Raw genomic sequence first — 18,475 nt, forward strand, 5'->3', positions numbered from 1 at the left:
AGTTTCCCTTTTGGGTAATGCTTAGAACAGTTTTAAGCCTTCAAATAAGGCTGCAAAATGAATACTTGAGCCCTCTTTATGTATTCTAGGAAGTTGCTTGGCTTTGAGTGAAACCTAGGAACATTGAAAGCAGCGTGTATAGGGGGCCAAAAAAAGTACAGTTTGTGTGCAAGATATAGCTAGATTCATGAACAAATGCATGTAAATTAGGACAGACAAATAGATAATCCGGGTTGAGTATCTAGCCAAACTACTTACTCATAAACAACTCCTTGCATCAAACCAACATGGCATAATCCTAGTGAGTTTACTTGAACTAAATTTTGACAGAATCATCAGATTCAAGGAACGACTGAACGAAGATGAAGAGACTTCTATCTTCCTCCCATCTTCATCCAGAAAAATGTGATATGTGATGAGAATATCAATGTCACCAACTATTTATATTGACCAGTACAGGTACAGGGATGCAGTCCCTTTGTTATGATCTGAAATCTGGTTTCACCATAAGATAACATATACCTCCGGCACCAAGTTTCAATCACCAAAATGATAGAAGTATCTATAATATGGCATGTGAACATCGGTCATTTGGTCACCCTTGACCTCTCTGACAACCTGAAAGTGTCCCAGCATGAACTACTTACTAATCAGCATTATAACTTTGCCAGTACCTACATCCAGGTCTCAAATACCATCCCCAGATGGAACATATAAAACATCCGTATGAGTTAAAGTTCATGTGCACTTCTATTCAGTCGACAAATAAACAAAATTTGCACATAAAAGCATGCAGTATGTCTCCTAATTTGTTCAACGATCATTCAGATGCAGCTCTGTTTTTGATGGTGAAGTGTTGAAACTTTTATCGTCCCCTTTAAGTACCATACACTAATTGGGGTATTTGCAGACACAGCATTCAGAAATCTTGCAGTCTAAAAAATGGCCGAAAAGAAACTTGTAGCGATCATGTAGCTCTTCTTTGGGCATTCACAAGTTAGAGTTCGTCATGGGTTGTAACTACCTCATCTGTCAAAATCAAATACAAGAAAAAATGTTCATACAAAATTCTTAAGACATCTAAAACACATTGACATGGGGAAAGAAAAAAGAAGACAGTGACTGATATATAAGCAAAATGGGAAGTAATAGCTATTATTTCTTGTTTTTGTAAACCACTTCATAACAAGTTCATCTTGAATCTAGGATGAGAGGTCACACTTTCAATTTTCATCTGGAATCACAGGTCTAATGTTTTGTCCAATGGAGATCACAGATTGGAAAGAAATTTGAGTCTTATCCTAATTGACACAAGCATGTAAATTTTGTGATCCAAATATAATAGAAGAGTAGTTTAACAGTTACAAAAGAAAAGAAAAAAATGAAGAAGCACAAAAATTATCATCACAATCCAATTGCAGGATTCCATTCATTTTACTTAAATTGAAATAAATGCGTTCTATATATAAAATAGGATATAGCGTTAAGAGTAAACTGGCTTTTTCTCTCTAAGAAGCACTATTACTATGAACATTATCCCAATCATTTAAGAAGACTTTGTCTAGATTCACCTAAAGATATATTCTATAATCATGATTGTAGAAAGGATAAAATACAAAGAGAAGATCATTTTCATTTCTCAATTCCCTCGACAAACAGAATATATAACAGATTTAGTTATTGGCAGAATAGGTCTATATGCATAAAATGTATAACTAGTACACAAGAAGTCCAAACAAGAGCATCCTAGAGCAAAAGGAAATTAAAACAAAAAGTGTTTCTTCTTCAGTGAAGAAGCTTTCAGGAAATTGTATTGATGATGCACATAGGATGCATACCATGAACATATATCTAGACCTCATATAATGATTCCAGCTTTATTTATACATGAATGCCCAAGTTCACTGAATATAGGTATCCTCATCATCAGGTTTTCGTAAACAGCGGCCCAACTAGGATTTAGACATGCTTACACATCATTTCACCATATTAAAAAGAAAAGATAATGGTAACTAACCTGAAGACATCTCATTAAAGAAAAATGAAATCTCTCTTTGGGCTGATTGAAGAGAGTCTGAACCATGAACACAGTTCTTTTCTGAATCCAGCCCACACATTGCTCTGATGCTGAAAATATTTAAAAATAAAGACAATCATGAGGAAATCATGTCACTGACCTGACAGAAATAACCAATGATGAGGATTTGAAACAAGGATGCGGCTAAGTAGTCAGGCCCACAAAGCAGTGGACATTAGAACAGAGCACGAAGAAGATCAGGATGGGGCATAACTAACCTGTGGGGATGAGTATTTTTAGCCTTACGTGCATCAGTTGGTCCAATTAAGGCACGCCAATCAGCAACAGCATTTTCCTTTTCCAAGACCATAACTAACACTGGACCACTGATAAAGGTAGAGTCAAGAGAGAGAGCAGCCCCAAAATATATACCAAAGAATTATAATCAGAGATCCTACCTAAGTATGCAGAAACAAGTTCAACGAGAACTTCAAATTATCAGAGCAATTAACCACATTATAAACTACCTTTTATATAACAACACAATTCAATTGCAAAATTCTCATAAAGTCTAAAAAAAGGTAAAAATGCTTCAGTTAATTTCTGTAGAAAAATAGAATTGCAAATAACACAGGGTGAATTTGGGTTGCCACATTGGACCAATAAGTAAGGAAGACGGGTACCACATTATTGCATTTATTTAATAAGTCAAGTGTTTGCACCACTACAGACCGATATCTTAGTCCATCAATAGACATAAAAGTACATTAGAGTAAATGATACCTTGTCATGTATTTGATGAGACTAGAAAAGAAGCTCTTTGAAGAGTGCTCTGCATAAAAAGTTGCCGTTTGCTCCTCGTCTAGTAGACTAATCTTTTCCTTGAAGATATTGAAACCAGATTCCAGAATTACCCTTTTGATCTCATCAGTGTAGTTACCGAGCACTCCATCTGGCTTTACCATAGCTAGTGTTTTCTCCCTTTCCAAACTTGCATCAGTCAGAGATCTACATAAACATGTAGGACCCCAGACAACTAAGAATTGGTAGCAAAACTGAAATAATGGTCTCCGAAAAAGGGTAAAGAAACGAAACACGGAAACAGCTTCCTTGAATTGACGAATAATTCAACATTAAGGTTGTGATAATCAATTCTATGAGAATCTTCAGTTTGGTACATGATTACCATACTTCTAACATTTTATAGATCATGAAACATCATCAATTTGAAGCATATACTTCATGAAAATTGAGAATTAATGGAATTGCAACTGCTAAAGTTTGGACTAACACAAACTAATTCCAAAACAACAATTACAATTCATCAAACACATTTTAAACATAAGAAACTACACCAAAATGAAACAAAATCCATATTGAAAATTTTCAAACTTGACAACAGATCAACTACAGACTAAGTTTCTAATCTCACACTTCATCATATACAAAGATATTCAAATGAAAACCTTCCAACTTTCAAAGTATAATCATAGTTTCCCACATTTCTCACTAACCAAGCAAAACTTAAGCAATTACCTGCTGAAGATAGAGATGCAGACCAAAATGAAGAACCCAACAACACGAAGAGCCATGTTACTTGTTACACTGAATAAAACACCAAAAGGAAACAGTGAAATTTCAGTTTTTTTGGATCCAATGTACTGAAAGAAACGAACTTTTCTCGGGAACCAGACAAAGACAAAGACAATACCTGCATAAATATTGTAAGAGAAAAAAATGGAAAGATTTTAGCTTTCTCTTTACAGAAGCAAGACAGAAGACAAGAAGTGTATCATTTAGTCAAATGTTTTCCTCAATGGAAAGCTCAAGCTATTCGAACTTCGAAGCTTAAATTAGAAACGACATGGCGTTTAGCTATGTATGACATATACGACCTGTCGACTACGACTTGAGGCTAATTTTAGTAACATCCCCTAACCTTTGATGTAGAAAATACACCCCTTAGGGGCGTTTGGTTCAGGGAATGTTAGATTACTAAAAAGTTAGATTACCTTGAATATTACTGGAAATCTTTAGGAAAATGTGTTTGGTTAATTGGTGGGTATGTTATATTAATATGTTTGGTTCGGAGGAATAAATCGGTGGGTATGTTATTTAAATTACTGAATTGTCCTCTAATTAAATATTATTATTATATTATTTTTTAATATTGATTATTATTTGATTATATAACCCCCTCTGCATTTAAAAACTTAGCAAAAACAACCCCATAATAAAAGTTTGGAAAATCAACAAAGCACCCCCATCAACCTAACCACTGTCGGCCGTCAGCAACCACCACAGGCCACCGGAAACCTAAAGGCCCACGAAAGGCAGGAAATGGCCTCTGTGCACCATATGGCCATTTCCTGCCAGAGATCTAACCGGAAATGGCCAGACGTGACAAATCTGGTTGTTGACGGATCTAGAAGTCAACGGCCAAATCGACGGATCTGGCAATCTGGCCATTTTTAGCCAGATATTTGGTCAGAAATAGCCATATCGACGCATGGAAGGCCGTAGTTCCAGTGGCGGTTGCCAGCGGCAGGCGGCGACAGGTGGGTAGGGGTGGTGGCTTGGGTGGGCTACAATTTGTTTTGAATTTAAAGATAATTTTGTCCAAAAAGTTAATTAATTGGGGGAAATAGTAAAAGCTATATTCATGTAAATAAATTTAAAAATAAGGACATTATTGTCCTAAAATTTTATTAATAAGGGATAGAATTGTAACAAAAAAAAAATAACCCTAGTAATCTTAGAATACCTGAGAAAATAAAGGTAATCAGATTACCTCTAATATTACCAATAGTAACCATTAGTGGTATTTGAAGTTTATAGGTATCTTATATTACTTGACAACCAAATGTGTTAACCAAGTAATATAAGATGATTTAACCCCAATGATCCCTAATAACCCTCAATCAAACGCCCCCTTATTGTTCTGAAAATATAATATTACACCCAAGGTTAAGGGAGCTTACATAATTATTCATTGTCCATCATAAGATTCACATTTTATTATTCTTAAGATGTAATATTGAAGAGTAGAACCATCTAATACTGGACACAAGATAGATCTTCAAAAGAACAAAACTTCTTTCCGAATAAGCCAATTCATTTGAGGCCCCGTATTGGTTTTATTCAAAAAATCTTACTTGTATCGATCTAATTATATTATTGAATTGGTATAACCTTTTAATCTTGAAACAAAACTGGTATTATTGAATTGGTATAACCTTTTAATTGTGAAACAAAACCGGTACCGGTTTCGGTTTTGTTTCACGATTAATTGCAACGTATCCCTAACGTCGAAATTCCAAGAATCATCAAATAGTTTTGTAGAAGACTCATTGAAACATAATCCTTCATAGAGGTACTTTCTTGCAAATTAACTGATAAATTGTTAGATTTGAAGAGTTACTTGCAAAAAAGGCCTCTTGTGGTGACATTTCTACAAGAACAGGATGCATTTGAACACAACATATGCATATACATATACACATTATGACAATAGTATATTTGTATTCTGTTTTCAGTTAGCTTTCTACTTCCATTAGAAGCATTCAAAAAGCTCAAAACAGCAATTTACGCACTCCAAGCAAGAAAGGGCGGCGCAAAGCTGTGTGAGGACAATCGAGCATTGCTTATTCACAGATGAACAAGTCTGGATGAAGCACATGCAACAGCAGTGATCAATCAGCCTGCCACAACAGTTGGAAGCAACCTTAACCAAGAGATCTGCTGCTTCATATGACTTCGATTCCTCGAAGCCTGGAGGAGTATTATCTGCTGTTGCTTTCATGTTGCCAAACCCGACACCTAGACTTCCAAGGAAAATGATGTTTTGGTTACTGGAGTCCACCTTCTTTAGCAGGTCAATTTTGTTGAGTATCTGGTTTAAAGTATTCAGAAGAAACATATCAATAAGCATGACTGAAATGCTCATGTATACTACAAGCAATTATTCTGCCGAATCGGCGAAAACTCTATAAGTTTGTGATTCATAATAATCTAACTTAAATGTCATATGAGCACTCTTTCGAGATCACTCAAATTGATCCAACTTGGGCCAGCAGAATTGTGGACATAATTTACACAGATAGCTTGCAACGTTTCTGTAGATCATAAGGTAAATCATGTATGCATACCTCCTGCATAAGAACTGGTTCAGGTTCCTTGCCACTTTTAAGTAAAAGCATGTGTGTATACTCGGAAGGAAACCCGGTTTGTATGCTCATTTTTGCAACCTACACAATAACATTATCATCTCAGGATGCATAAAGACACCATTTGTGTTTGCAGGAACTGATGGAATTATCTTTCATAACTCATCATATTCTAGCCTTCTACAATGAGTTGCAGTTAGCTGTTCCAAAAGTCAAAAATCTGATTTGTATCAATAACATTGTCATCTTTAACACCAGCAAAATAGCTTACCTTATCCTCAAGCTCTTTACTTTCTGACAACCACGCACGAGCTGTGAGCATATCTATTTGTCTCCTCGCAAATAGCTGATGAGCAAAAGGATAATCAGATAAGAAATAAGAAAGCATACTGAAATGAATAAATGTGGAGATTCAAATCCTTGCAATGTATCATTATCATTCCAGAAGCCAGATATAGGACATTCTGAGCCATACTAATCATATGATTAAACAATTGAATAAACCAATTTTGACAGCAAAAACAACTATTTTATTTGTGCAGTGTTAGAAATATCAAGTTTTAAACAATTACTCTATCAAGCTGTATATCCTTCGCATTCTGTACTTTCAAGTCTATTGCAAAATTGGTCATATGAGCCGTTGTGCCACTAACTTTAACATAGTCAGGAAATGTTCCGGTGTATCTGCCTGATACAATCAAAGGACTACCGGAAGAGAGATCTGGGACATGAGATGGAAACAACTGCAAGGAACAGAGAATGCAATAACTCAGTTACGCAACCAGAGAGATAAAATATTACCACACAAATGAATAAAAAGGCCCTCTTTGCAAAGGAACATCACCTCCAGTGAATCAACATGCTTGCTAGTGTCCAATGTTACATCAGCTAAAATGACTGATGAAGCAGCTGAAAATAATCTTTGAATTCGATACTCAACAAAATCTGGCCAAATATAAAGAAGTACATATAAGAATGAACTCATCTGTACTGTCCACTAACTTGTTTCAGGGAATACGATACAAGACTTTTATTGCACTTCTAAATTCCCATCAAAATAGGAGAAGATAAAAAAATGAAAAAGAACTTGCCTGGATGATAAGCACTATCATAATGACCCCTGCCAATTTGTGCTAGCATTTGCAAGAAGTAGTGGTTGCAGTATGAACCTGAAGCGAGGTTTATGCACAAAAACAATATAAGTGATTATTTGTCTAAACCCCATAATCTATATTGTCAAAAAGTGACTCCACTGTCCAAAACTGGAAGAACAAGTCAAGAATTGCACCAAAAACAGGAAGTAAATCCTCAACACCAAAGACTTACCTATGCCAAAAGTGCATATGCGAGGAGAAATTGCTCTTGTACTCGTGAGATAACTTTTCATTTCATTGCAAATCGCTCTCTCATCTTCCACAGTCCCATCGGTTATAAGAAAAATGAGAGGAATTGATTCAGTTGTGTCAGACAACAGCTTCAATGCCTAAACAGAACAGAAGATCAAATCTTATTCAGTAAATTCCCATAAAGAAACTGATAGATGTAAGACAAGTGTTGAATAAAACTCTATGTTGATTAGGCCATGTCACATTAATTCCCATTAAGAAAGACATCAAATATCCAGGCAATTCCATGTGAGTGTCATGATAAGGAATAAAAACCCCTTCAGTGGTCCTGAGGATACAGGCTGTTATCAAAGATGGCCACAAAACCATCAATCTTATTAATGCATGGAGGTGATGGCATGATGACCACAATACGATACTAATGAACCAAGTGACAATGACCCCGCTACAACATGACTGAATTACACGAAGTAGACCCCATCTCCTTGTTTTATGTCACATAGGTTACTATGGCAGTTGGGAACTTAATATGGAAAGCAACTGTTAACTCTAGAAGCTGAGTAATACTTGGATGGTAACTTAAACGAACCTGTTTAAGGGGAAGCAAAATTTCTGTACCACCATCTGCAATTAAATTATCGTTAAGCCACTGGGTAGCATTTTGGATAGCTCCCTTGGAGGCCAGCTCCATTGACGATGAGAATAAGCGAATCTCCCCATTGAAAGCAATGATGTTGAAGGAATCCTCTGGGCTGAGGTTAGAGAAAGATGCCAATAGGGCATTTTTCGCATTCTCAAGAAGGTCTCCTCGCATACTTCCACTTATATCAACTAAAAACACCACTGCCTTTCGGAAAACCTTTCTACTCTGGCTCTTTCCAGGGAAAAGAGAGAGGCAGAACATCTGTCTTTGATCAAAATCATGCAAAGATGGAGATTGTAACAGAATGCCACCAAATAAATCATCCGAAGAGACCTAATAACACAAACGCTCAAGCAGAATTAGTTAATTCTTCTTCACATCAGTACTCAAGCATTACAAGGGAAAGCCGAAAATCTTACTGTATACGAAAATTTGAGGTCAGAACTGGACCATGCTGGCACTTGTGCTTCATATAAGAAACTCGCTTTCCCTGCGCCGCGACTTACTTCCTGGAAAGTCATTATAATCATGTCACACTCAATGTATTCTGAAGCTAATCGGAAACTTATCATCATCGCGAAAACAACTTACCTTCAGAGGATGGCTAGTACATTTGCATTCAATTACTGCACTTAAGCCGGAGTTAACATTCAATTGTATCTTTTCTCTCTTGAAAATTTTCTTCCCCACGGGAAATACATATCCAGGAAAATTGAACGGTACACTGAGACACAACTGGCCCTCTTCATATGTCAATTTCTGAGACCAACTGACTTTAATTGAAAGAGTGGAACCTCCATCAACCTAAAAATGGTGAAAAACACATAAAACACATTGCAGCAAATTGCAGAAGAAAATGAAACAAACTCCTGAGGAATCAATCAAAATTACCTGTGGGATTTTGAAAGTGTAGATTTGGCCTTTCAGAAAGCGGCCGCCGGGTTTGGTTTTCGCTACATTTTCCTGAAACTCTGCATCTTCTTCAGTGATCAACTTGGTGTGAAATAGTCTTCCAGCAATGTCTACCTCAACACCTAGAAGTGAACCCTGTTAGCCACATCATGTTTTATCTCTTGAGAACATAAAATTAAGCTTCTTCAAACATTAATTTACATAATACCAAGCTCAAAGATGTTCCTAAACCCTAAACCGGGTCGTACCCTCTTACTGTCCCGTTAACGTTACCGGGCAAGTTTCTTCCGTTGATCAACTGGTAGAAACACACCCAATAACATCACAATTCCAGTAAACGTTATCAATCACAATTCACAGCGTAATCACTACTGGACTTCCGGTAACATTAATGGACCCGGTAGCGTAACAAAAACCCGAAATTAAGAACAAGAAAAATAAAAGCCATTATTGGTACCTGCTCTCCAAGTGGAATAGCAATCCTGCAATCGCATTTCCTGCTGGTCGTAACACAGTGCACACGCCAAGTTCCTTCGACGGTAACATAAGCCGTATCCAAACAGCAATCGGCTTCCATGCTCACTCCATGCATATGCAACGGTATCAAAGCCGGAGGTACACATTTACCATGCACGTACGGTTGGTAGCTGGGCACGTCAGGGTTATCCACCACCTCAGGATCCGGCACCACAGCGTAAACCATCACGGCCTCCGGCAAGTAACCCTCCTGCTCCCTCTTCATCACCGGCGGCGCCATGACCGGCGGGCTTGTTGCCGAGCCTTTTCCGTAGTATATTCTTTTGGAAAGAGTGAGTCCATAGTCTACAGAGGTGGCAAACTCGGTTGCCATGTAAAGGAGAATAGCTCCGCCGCCGACGGTACAGAATCTCCAGCGAGATTTTTGGAAAAAAAGTTTAAAAAACTGTAAAGGTCAGCGTGGTAGGAATGAAACGTGAAGAAGAACACAACCTACCATTATGTGTGTATATAATATATATAATATGAAACGTTTGTGGGGGCAGTTGGAAAGTTTTTATATATTAAAGTGAAAAAGAAAAAGATGTTTAATGATTGATGATTATGTGTATCAGTTTTTTTTGTAGTATATATATCTATGATCTATCTGTCTATCAACTGTTCAACTCTCTCTCTCTCACCATGGATGCCTGAATTCTCAAATATTTTGACATAATATATATTACTTTTTATCAAATTATTATCAAATTTAATTAGAAATATTGGTTGTATGTATTCATGCGAATCATTGTATGTATTTGTTTTGTATTTAAGCATGCATGTATGTAACATTGATTTAACGACTGAAGAAGAAGGAGAAGAAGACTAGATTACAGTTGTCTGTTGTTAGGGAATTAATAGTTTAATCTAATGGGAGCCAATGTAGGCTCGCACGTGGAGCTTGATGGACGAAGAAACGTCATAGTGATTTGACTCTGGGACAAGTAATGTACTCTCATGTGCCCAAGTAGAGGATTTTTTTTGTATGTGCCCAATAAGAACTTGCCACTTCAATCACTTTAAAGTGTTTATTTTAAAAGGTTATTATAATCGCATTTATCATGCTAGGGTTCAATGTTTAAAGAGCTACCCCTGACCAATTTATTATTTTATAAACTATTAAAAACTCTTTATATTATTAAAATTCCCGAAATGAGGAATTTTTAATAGTTATGAGGATTTGACGCTTTTAAAAAATAACCCCATTTTTTAAACCTTTTATAAATAGTATTGGTTTAGAGTTTTATAAGATTTGTGCTTTGAGAAATAATAAATATATCATATAACAAATTCTCTAAAAAAAAAAAAAAAAAAAATAGAATGATATCACATATTTGAATGTTTGAGCTCATTTGCTTGTAATATAATGGTTGAATAAATTCAACCAAATATAAAATCTCCAATTATTAATAATGCAAACAAAGTTTATTGAAATGATGGATCATAATTGTTTAATTAATTTTGTTGACTTCACTATGATGCATACAAACATAAGATAATGTTTCTTATTTGATTGTTTTTATCATATGTTTATGTTAATTTGAAGTCATTAATACTACCTATAATTGCTCATTAAATCTGCTGCACTGAGACCACCATAGTTGTCCCCTGGGTTATACTGTAATGTTACATCAACAATCTTTTTTCACAAATTTTCTTTTAAATCCTAATATAGTAGTTAGTAATTAATCAACTTACAATAAATTAGTGAGACCCGTTATGAACTGACCAATTACAAACTGTCACATCAAGATTGTGAAAAAAATTATAAACTATGGTTGTTAGTGTAATATTATCCGTGGTCCCATCTGTGTCCAATTTCCACCAAACACTTGGTTCATTAACATTATGGACCCTACAATATCTACCATTGATCTCAACATAGGATTCTTTGATGGCAACTTTGGGACCATGATTTTGTGAGAGACTTTAAAAAAAATTACATCTTGTCACATCATAGTTTTAGAATTTGCAAACCCATACTATTTGTTATTAAAAAATAAAAAATATTTACATGTTCTCTAAAATCCAAACACTTCACCGACCATTCAATCGGTAGGACCAATAGAAAGTGTATACAAAAGGTAACGATGTACCAACACAAGCTGATGACTTACGCTTACTAGGAATTCCAAAAAAACCCCAATAAAAATAATTAATTTTTTTAAAATATGAAAAACGTTTTCATAAAATTATCAAAAAGGTTTCTATTGAAGGATTTATCACATCATAATTTCAGAATCTGGTAGTTAGGCCGTAGACGATACTTTTTGTTTGTTATTGAATGAAATTTCAATTTTGTGGTTTAAAGTTGTGGGGACTCATAAAGATGTTATAGAAATTTTGACAATTGAGGTTTTCCTTGACAAAATGTGTGAAATGTGACCCTTTTTTTTATGTTAGGTCCACAAATAATCTATCATTAGGTTGTCTTGTATAAAGTAACCTCACAATCCCATATAAGAAGACCAACAAAAAAAAAAAAAAATTGCATTTAGAAGTTATATTATAAGAGGGTTAATTTCATCCACTCTCGAGAAATAGCTAAATTCCAAGCTTTATTGATTTTCAGAAAGTATCAAAATTCCTCTTTTATTTGTGGTTTTTGTTATACTTGAAGGTTTTTTTTTTTTTTGTGTGTTTTAATTATTATTATTATTATACTTTTTTCATGCGTATCTATGGTTTTTTAAAAATCATTAGGCGTTTAAGACTTAATGATCTTTGGTGAGGTGACAAATAAACCTTTTTTTAACAATAAGAAAAAACACATTTTTTTAAAGGTGAACTAAGGAGCTATCGCTATGCATGGTTTAAACCCACAATCACATGTTCGATTTCCCAATAGAGCAAAGGTTATCTTTGCCCATGATTACCGGAGGCCACAATGGTGGGTTGTTATGGGATCCTCCCCTAAGGATTAGTCCATATTATTAGTTAAAGTATGCGTAAACTGGTTCAACACTTTAATTAACAAAAAAAACACGCATTTTTAATATATTTTTGAAAGCATTTTTATTTTTTAAAAGTGTTTTTATCAATTTACTCCTTTAAATATTAGTCTATAACACAAGAAGTCAAGAATCACAATAAGATAATACCCAAAAGCACTTCCATATATATATATTTTCAATATGTTAACCTAAATACTAGGGAATAGGCAAAAGGACTTATAAAGTTACATTAACAAAGAAAAGCAATTCCAAATTTAAAACATTCTCTCTAAGCAGTAGCAGATTTAGAAATTTCTTTTAGGGTGGGCCAAAATAAAAATTTATTATACATTACTATTTTTGTCCATTAATATTTTTATTAGGGTGGGCCAAAATATATAAATTTACATATTAATATTAAAAAAAAAAATTTCATGGCCCATCCAAAAAGTGGCTGGATCCGCCACTGTCTCTAAGCTTCACATGGGAAACACATGGCATATACTACAAAATAATGATAGATTAGAATATTAATGCTCACACAATAAAGCAAAGGATTGAATAAAATATAAAGCAAAGTTTATTAAAATATAATTTGGATTTGCTTACCCTAATGGACAAATCTTATAATTAACCCAAAGTTTAAAAATAGAATAAAGGAGCTTAAAATTATAAAATTATATTAAAGAATTAAAAACACTGACCCCCTAAGATTTGATACAATAACGAAATCTTCTTCGGGTTTCTAAAATAACAAACAAGCTCTTGCCGGTGATAATTTGTGAACTTTTAGTAAACCATGATAATTTAAACCATTATAAGTTAATAAATACTTACTTATTTACTATCATGCTGTATATTTTAATATTTAATATGAAAAACTTAATAGTAGAATCTATGGGTGTGTTTGGTTTAGTATTCCTATTTATATTCCCAATCTTATTCCCAAAATATTTGTTTGTTTAATTATTTAGGAAATATTAGTATATTTTTTAATTACTTTTAGACCCCTTAAGTTTATTAATTTTATAAATACCCCCAGAAAAAAGTTTAAAAATTAACAAAAACACCCTCACCCACCCATGCTTGCTAGATTCCGGCAACCACCGTCGATGGTAGCTGGAATCTGTCACAACAGCTTACAAACGACTGAAAATGGTTGGTAATTCACCAATCTGGCCTTTTTCGACTAGATCCACAGTAGATCTGGCCAAAGAAATGGTCGTCGTTGACGGTCAACGATGGCCAAATCTTAACCATTGTTAACCGACAACGACAACCATATCTTTGGCCATTGCAGACGGTCAGATCTGGACTTTTACCGTCGTCGACGGCCAGATTTGACCGTAGATCTAACCTTTTTTAGCCAGATCCGTAGTGGATCTGGCTGAAAAAGGCCATATTGATGCCCAACCTGATAGTTTTTCGACCAGATTCCGACGGTGGTGGCCGGAATCTGGCACTGTGGATGGGTGGGGATGTTTTTGTTATTTTACAAAATTTTTATATATTGGGGTGTTTAGTTAAATTAGTAAACCTAAGAGTTTTTTCTGTTAATTTTTTAATTTTACCTCGTAATAGTTCCCTATTCAACTACTCAAAATTATTCTCAAAATCCTATCTAAAACAACAAAACCAACGACCCTATATTATATCATAAACCTCAAAAGGATTATTTTTATTTAATTGTGAACCTTATCGGTTAATTGACGCTAGTTTTAATCCAACATGTCGGGGTGGGACAAGCACTTTATTTAGGCAGTAGGCCTGCCTAACTTGGCACTAATTATGCAGGTGGCCCATCACTCCACCTTAATTTACACTAATTAAACATCGGCAATGTGCCTTAAATTTATAATATATGCATAATCAAGAAGAAAATGAGAAGGGTTTTTATTTATTTATTTATAGTATATTTATTTGTACTAAGAAACGTGTCCTTTTTATTAAGAGACCAAAAAATAGAACTACAATTTTGGTAAAACCACGTTGAACCCCAAGGGTTGTCTTGACGGTCAAGGATGTTTGCTTTCTTCGTTGAGTTCTTAGGTTCAAAGTTCAAACTTTGGGATCATCTATTACATTAACAGTGTGACTTACTTGGTCCTTTGAGCTTGTAGGATGTTCAATAGACCTCGGATATTAATTGAGTTGCACACAAGCTAGTCGAACATCTTGGTTACTCAAACAAAAAAAAAAAAAAAAAAAAAAGCCCACATTGATTGGTAACAAGATTTGATAAATTCGGGGTGGCTGCAGGGCGAGGTCGGGGGCAGGGTTATGCCAAACCCCATCCCATCTCCGCCCCGTCCCCGAGTTAAAGTGTTTTATCTACATAGAGCAATTAAATTTATTGAAGGGATTATAGTTTTTTGTCAACATATAGTAATTAAAATTATAGTACCTCGTTTTTACTAAAGGGGTTTGGTTTAGATACATTAAGCTTTGTCTCTTCCTCTCCTATTGTCACTTCTACTTCTTTTCTTTTTGGGAATCATCAGACAGAATTCCACTAACTTCACTATTAGATAAAACTTTTTGATACAAAACTCTCCTCCAACCGCTTACCATCTCTATCCTTTTACGAATAAGCTTGATTCGTGGATTTAGCTGGTAGTGAAGAAACTGAGTCCGCGATGACAGATAATTTGTTTTAAGATCATAAGGTTGCATTAAAGAATCTACATCAAGTGGTGCCAACATAGGTGTCGAAGTTGAACAACAGGTTCTAGGACTAATCTTGACAGTCAAATCAAGATTAACACAATCATTCTCCTTGGTAATGTTTTCTAGTAATGAGCTTCCGTCGTTGTTCTTTGATTCTAAAGTTACCTTTGAATAAGAATCAAAAACACTTTTCAAAGCTTTATCATCTTAGTCAGTGATTGTTGAGTCATGTGAAGTCTCAATCTTGTTCTAATTCAAACCCATCTCTAGTTTCAAAAAACCATTTCAAAATGCAATTTTGATAATTTATGGTACTATGATGCTAGAATGTAATGACAAAAACTTCTAACCACCACAAATTAGATTGTTAGGATTTTATCTTTTTATATTATCTCGTGTATTATGTGTGTGTTTTGTGTTATTTTAAGTGTTTTTTGGATAGCCAATTGGAGTTAGTTGCATTATCACTTGTCATTGCAGTTTGAAAGCATTTTCAGCTCACTCTAGCTAAGTTAAAACGCATCAACCTTGTTTGCCTCATATGAAGTTTAACGGGCTGCCTTGAATGTGAATTCACATCACTCTCTCCGAGTTGAAGAAGATTTGTTCTCAAATTTACAAGGTGATGAAACTCGGTCAAATGAAAATACGGCAAAAAGATGAAACCGACCAGAAATGAGAACGAATGAACTCACTCTACACAACCAAAGCTCTGACACCACTTGATGCGTTTTGACTTAGCTTAGAGTGAGTTAATTCAGCTCAAAACAACACAAACTACACAATCGGTTACAAATTAACAACTTCAAATCTCCAACAATGCAACCTAACCCCTTCAGTGGTCCTGAGGATACAGGCTGTTATCAAAATGGCCACAAAACCATCAATCTTATTAATGCATGGAGGTGATGCATGATCCCCACAATCCGATACTAATGAACCAAGTGACAATGACCCCGCTACAACATGACTGAATTAAACGAAGTAGACCCCATCTCCTTTTTTATGTCACATAGGTTACTATGCAGTTGGGAACTTAATGGAAGCAACTGTTAACTCTAGAAGCTGGATACTTGAATGGTAACTTTAACGAACCTGTTTAAGGGGACAAAATTTCTGTACCACCATCTGCAATTAAATTATCGTTAAGCCACTGGGTAGCATTTTGGATAGCTCCCTGTAGGCCAGCTCCATTGACGATGAGAATAAGCGAATCTCCCCATTGAAAGCAATGATTTTGGGAATCCTCTGGGCTGAGGTTAGAGAAAGATGCCAATAGGGCATTTTTCGCATTCTCAAGAAGGTCTCCCGCATACTTCCACTTATATCAACTAAAAACACCACTGCCTTCCGGAAAACCTTTCTACTCTGGCTCTTTCCAGGGAAAAGAGAGGCAGAACATCTGTCTTTGATCAAATCATGCAAAGATGGAATTGTAACAGAATGCCACCAAATAATCATCCGAAGAACCTAATAACACAAACGCTCAAGCAGAATTAGTTAATTCTTCTTCACATCATACTCAAGCATTACAAGGGAAAGCCAAAATCTTACTGTATACGAAAATTTGAGGTCAGAACTGGACCATGCTGGCACTTGTGCTTCATAATGAAACTCGCTTTCCCTGCACCGCGACTTACTTCCTGGAATTCATTATAATTATGTCACAATCAATGTATCTGAACCTAATCGGAAACTTATCATCATCGCGAAAACAACTTACCTTCAGAGGATGGCTAGTACTTTGCATTCAATTACTGCACTTAAGCCGGAGTTAACATTCAATTGTATCTTTTCTCTCTTGAAATTTTCTTCCCCACAGGAAATACATATCCGGAAAATTGAACGGTACACTGAGACACAACTGGCCCTCTTCATATGTCAATTTCTGAGACCACTGACTTTAATTGAAAGAGTGGAACCTCCATCAACCTAAAAATGGTGAAAAACACATAAAACATTGCAGCAAATTGCAGAAGAAATGAAACAACTCCTGAGAATCAATCAAAATTACCTGTGGGATTTTGAAAGTGTAGATTTGGCCTTTCAGAAAGCGGCCGCCGTTTTGGTTTTCGCAACATTGTCCTGAAACTCTGCATCTTCTTCAGTGATCAACTTGGTGTGAAATAGTCTTCCAGCAATGTCTACCTCAACACCTAGAAGTGAACCCTGTTAGCCACATCATGTTTTATCTCTTGAGAACATAAATTAAGCTTCTTCAAACATTATTTACATAATAACCAACTCAAAGATGTTCCTAAACCCTAAACCGGTCGTACCCTCTTACTGTCCCGTAACGTTACCGGCAAGTTTCTTCCGTTGATCAACTGGTAGAAACACCCCAATAACATCACAATTCCAGTAAACGTTATCACCACAGCGTAATCACTACTGGACTCCGGTAACATTAATGGACCCGGTAGCGTAACAAAAACCCGAAATTAAGAACAAGAAAAATAAACGCCATTTTGGTACCTGCTCCCCAAGTGGAATAGCAATCCTGCAATCGCATTTCCTGCTGGTCGTAACACAGTGCACACGCCAAGTTCCTTCGACGGTAACATAAGCCGTATCCAAACAGCAATCGGCTTCCATGCTCACTCCATGCATATGCAACGGTATCAAAGCCGGAGGTACACATTTACCATGCACGTACGGTTGGTAGCTGGGCACGTCAGGGTTATCCACCACCTCGATCCGGCACCACAGCGTAAACCATCACGGCCTCCGGCAAGTAACCCTCCTGCTCCCTCTTCATCACCGGCGGCGCCATCCCGGCGGGCTTGTTGCCGAGCCTTTTCCGTAGTATATTTTTTGGAAAGAGTGAGTCCATAGTCTACAGGTGGCAAACTCGGTTGCCATGTGAAGGAAATAGCTCCGCCGCCGACGGTACAGAATCTCCAGCGAGATTTTTGGAAAAAAGTTTAAAAAACTGTAAAGGGTCAGCGTGGTAAGGAAAGATGAACGTGAAAGAACAAAACGCTACCATTATGTGTGTAATAATTAATATATAATATAACGTTTGTGGGGCAGTTGGAAAGTTTTTATATTAAATTGAAAAAGAAAAAGATGGATTAATGTTGATGATATGTGTATCATTGTATGTTTTGTATGTATATATATCTATGATCTATCTGTCTATCAACTGTTCAACTCCTCTCTCATCACCATGATGCCTGAATTCTCAAATATTTTGACATAATTTATTACTTTTTATCAAATTATATCAATTTTAATTAGAAATATGGTTGTATGTATTCATGCGAATCATGTGT

At 35.8% G+C, this 18,475-nt stretch overlaps 2 protein-coding genes and 1 pseudogene across 3 annotated transcripts; all 3 read right to left on the reverse strand.

Moving 5' to 3' along the window:
* Window positions 1-340: 340 nt before the first annotated feature.
* On the reverse strand, window positions 341-3,817 carry LOC116120393 (probable nucleoside diphosphate kinase 5). The gene is made up of 6 exons (XM_031406347.1): window positions 3,729-3,817; window positions 3,554-3,622; window positions 2,801-3,025; window positions 2,296-2,403; window positions 2,018-2,127; window positions 341-1,029 (listed from the first exon to the last, which is right to left on the reverse strand). The coding sequence occupies exons 2-6, from the start codon at window positions 3,607-3,609 to the stop codon at window positions 998-1,000; spliced, it is 531 nt and encodes a 176-aa protein (XP_031262207.1). The 5' UTR covers window positions 3,610-3,622; window positions 3,729-3,817; the 3' UTR covers window positions 341-997.
* A 1,534-nt stretch (window positions 3,818-5,351) lies between these two features.
* LOC116120247 (inter-alpha-trypsin inhibitor heavy chain H1-like) lies at window positions 5,352-10,007 on the reverse strand. Of its 2 annotated transcripts, none has more exons than XM_031406190.1 (12): window positions 9,542-10,007; window positions 9,064-9,219; window positions 8,764-8,976; window positions 8,592-8,681; window positions 8,119-8,505; window positions 7,510-7,666; window positions 7,275-7,352; window positions 7,028-7,128; window positions 6,756-6,926; window positions 6,455-6,529; window positions 6,166-6,264; window positions 5,352-5,909 (listed from the first exon to the last, which is right to left on the reverse strand). In XM_031406190.1, exons 1-12 carry the CDS (start codon window positions 9,932-9,934, stop codon window positions 5,571-5,573), a joined length of 2,259 nt encoding a protein of 752 aa, XP_031262050.1. In that variant the 5' UTR covers window positions 9,935-10,007; the 3' UTR covers window positions 5,352-5,570. The 2 variants fall into 2 exon arrangements, with proteins under 2 accessions (XP_031262050.1, XP_031262051.1); XM_031406191.1 differs by having other exon boundaries at window positions 9,064-9,206; window positions 9,542-9,852.
* A 6,229-nt stretch (window positions 10,008-16,236) lies between these two features.
* Window positions 16,237-17,973, reverse strand: LOC116120337 (annotated as a pseudogene).
* Window positions 17,974-18,475: the final 502 nt, after the last annotated feature.

This window comes from Pistacia vera, unplaced genomic scaffold, assembly GCF_008641045.1.
Source record: "Pistacia vera cultivar Batoury unplaced genomic scaffold, PisVer_v2 Contig93, whole genome shotgun sequence".
Classification (NCBI taxonomy): Eukaryota; Viridiplantae; Streptophyta; class Magnoliopsida; order Sapindales; family Anacardiaceae; genus Pistacia; species Pistacia vera.

Excerpts from the sequence above, each read along its gene's own strand:
- LOC116120247 (XM_031406190.1), bottom strand. The coding sequence starts at position 9,934 with ATGGCAACCGAGTTTGCCACCTCTGTAGACTATGGACTCACTCTTTCC. Across the intron at positions 8,682-8,763 it reads GTACTAGCCATCCTCTGAAG|GAAGTAAGTCGCGGCGCAGG; the intron begins GTAAGTTGTTTT and ends ATGACTTTCCAG. Across the intron at positions 7,667-8,118 it reads TTTTGCTTCCCCTTAAACAG|GCATTGAAGCTGTTGTCTGA; the intron begins GTTCGTTTAAGT and ends TGTTCTGTTTAG.
- LOC116120393 (XM_031406347.1), bottom strand. The coding sequence starts at position 3,609 with ATGGCTCTTCGTGTTGTTGGGTTCTTCATTTTGGTCTGCATCTCTATC. Across the intron at positions 3,026-3,553 it reads TGCATCTCTATCTTCAGCAG|ATCTCTGACTGATGCAAGTT; the intron begins GTAATTGCTTAA and ends ATGTTTATGTAG. Across the intron at positions 1,030-2,017 it reads CTTTAATGAGATGTCTTCAG|ATGAGGTAGTTACAACCCAT; the intron begins GTTAGTTACCAT and ends TGATTTTGACAG.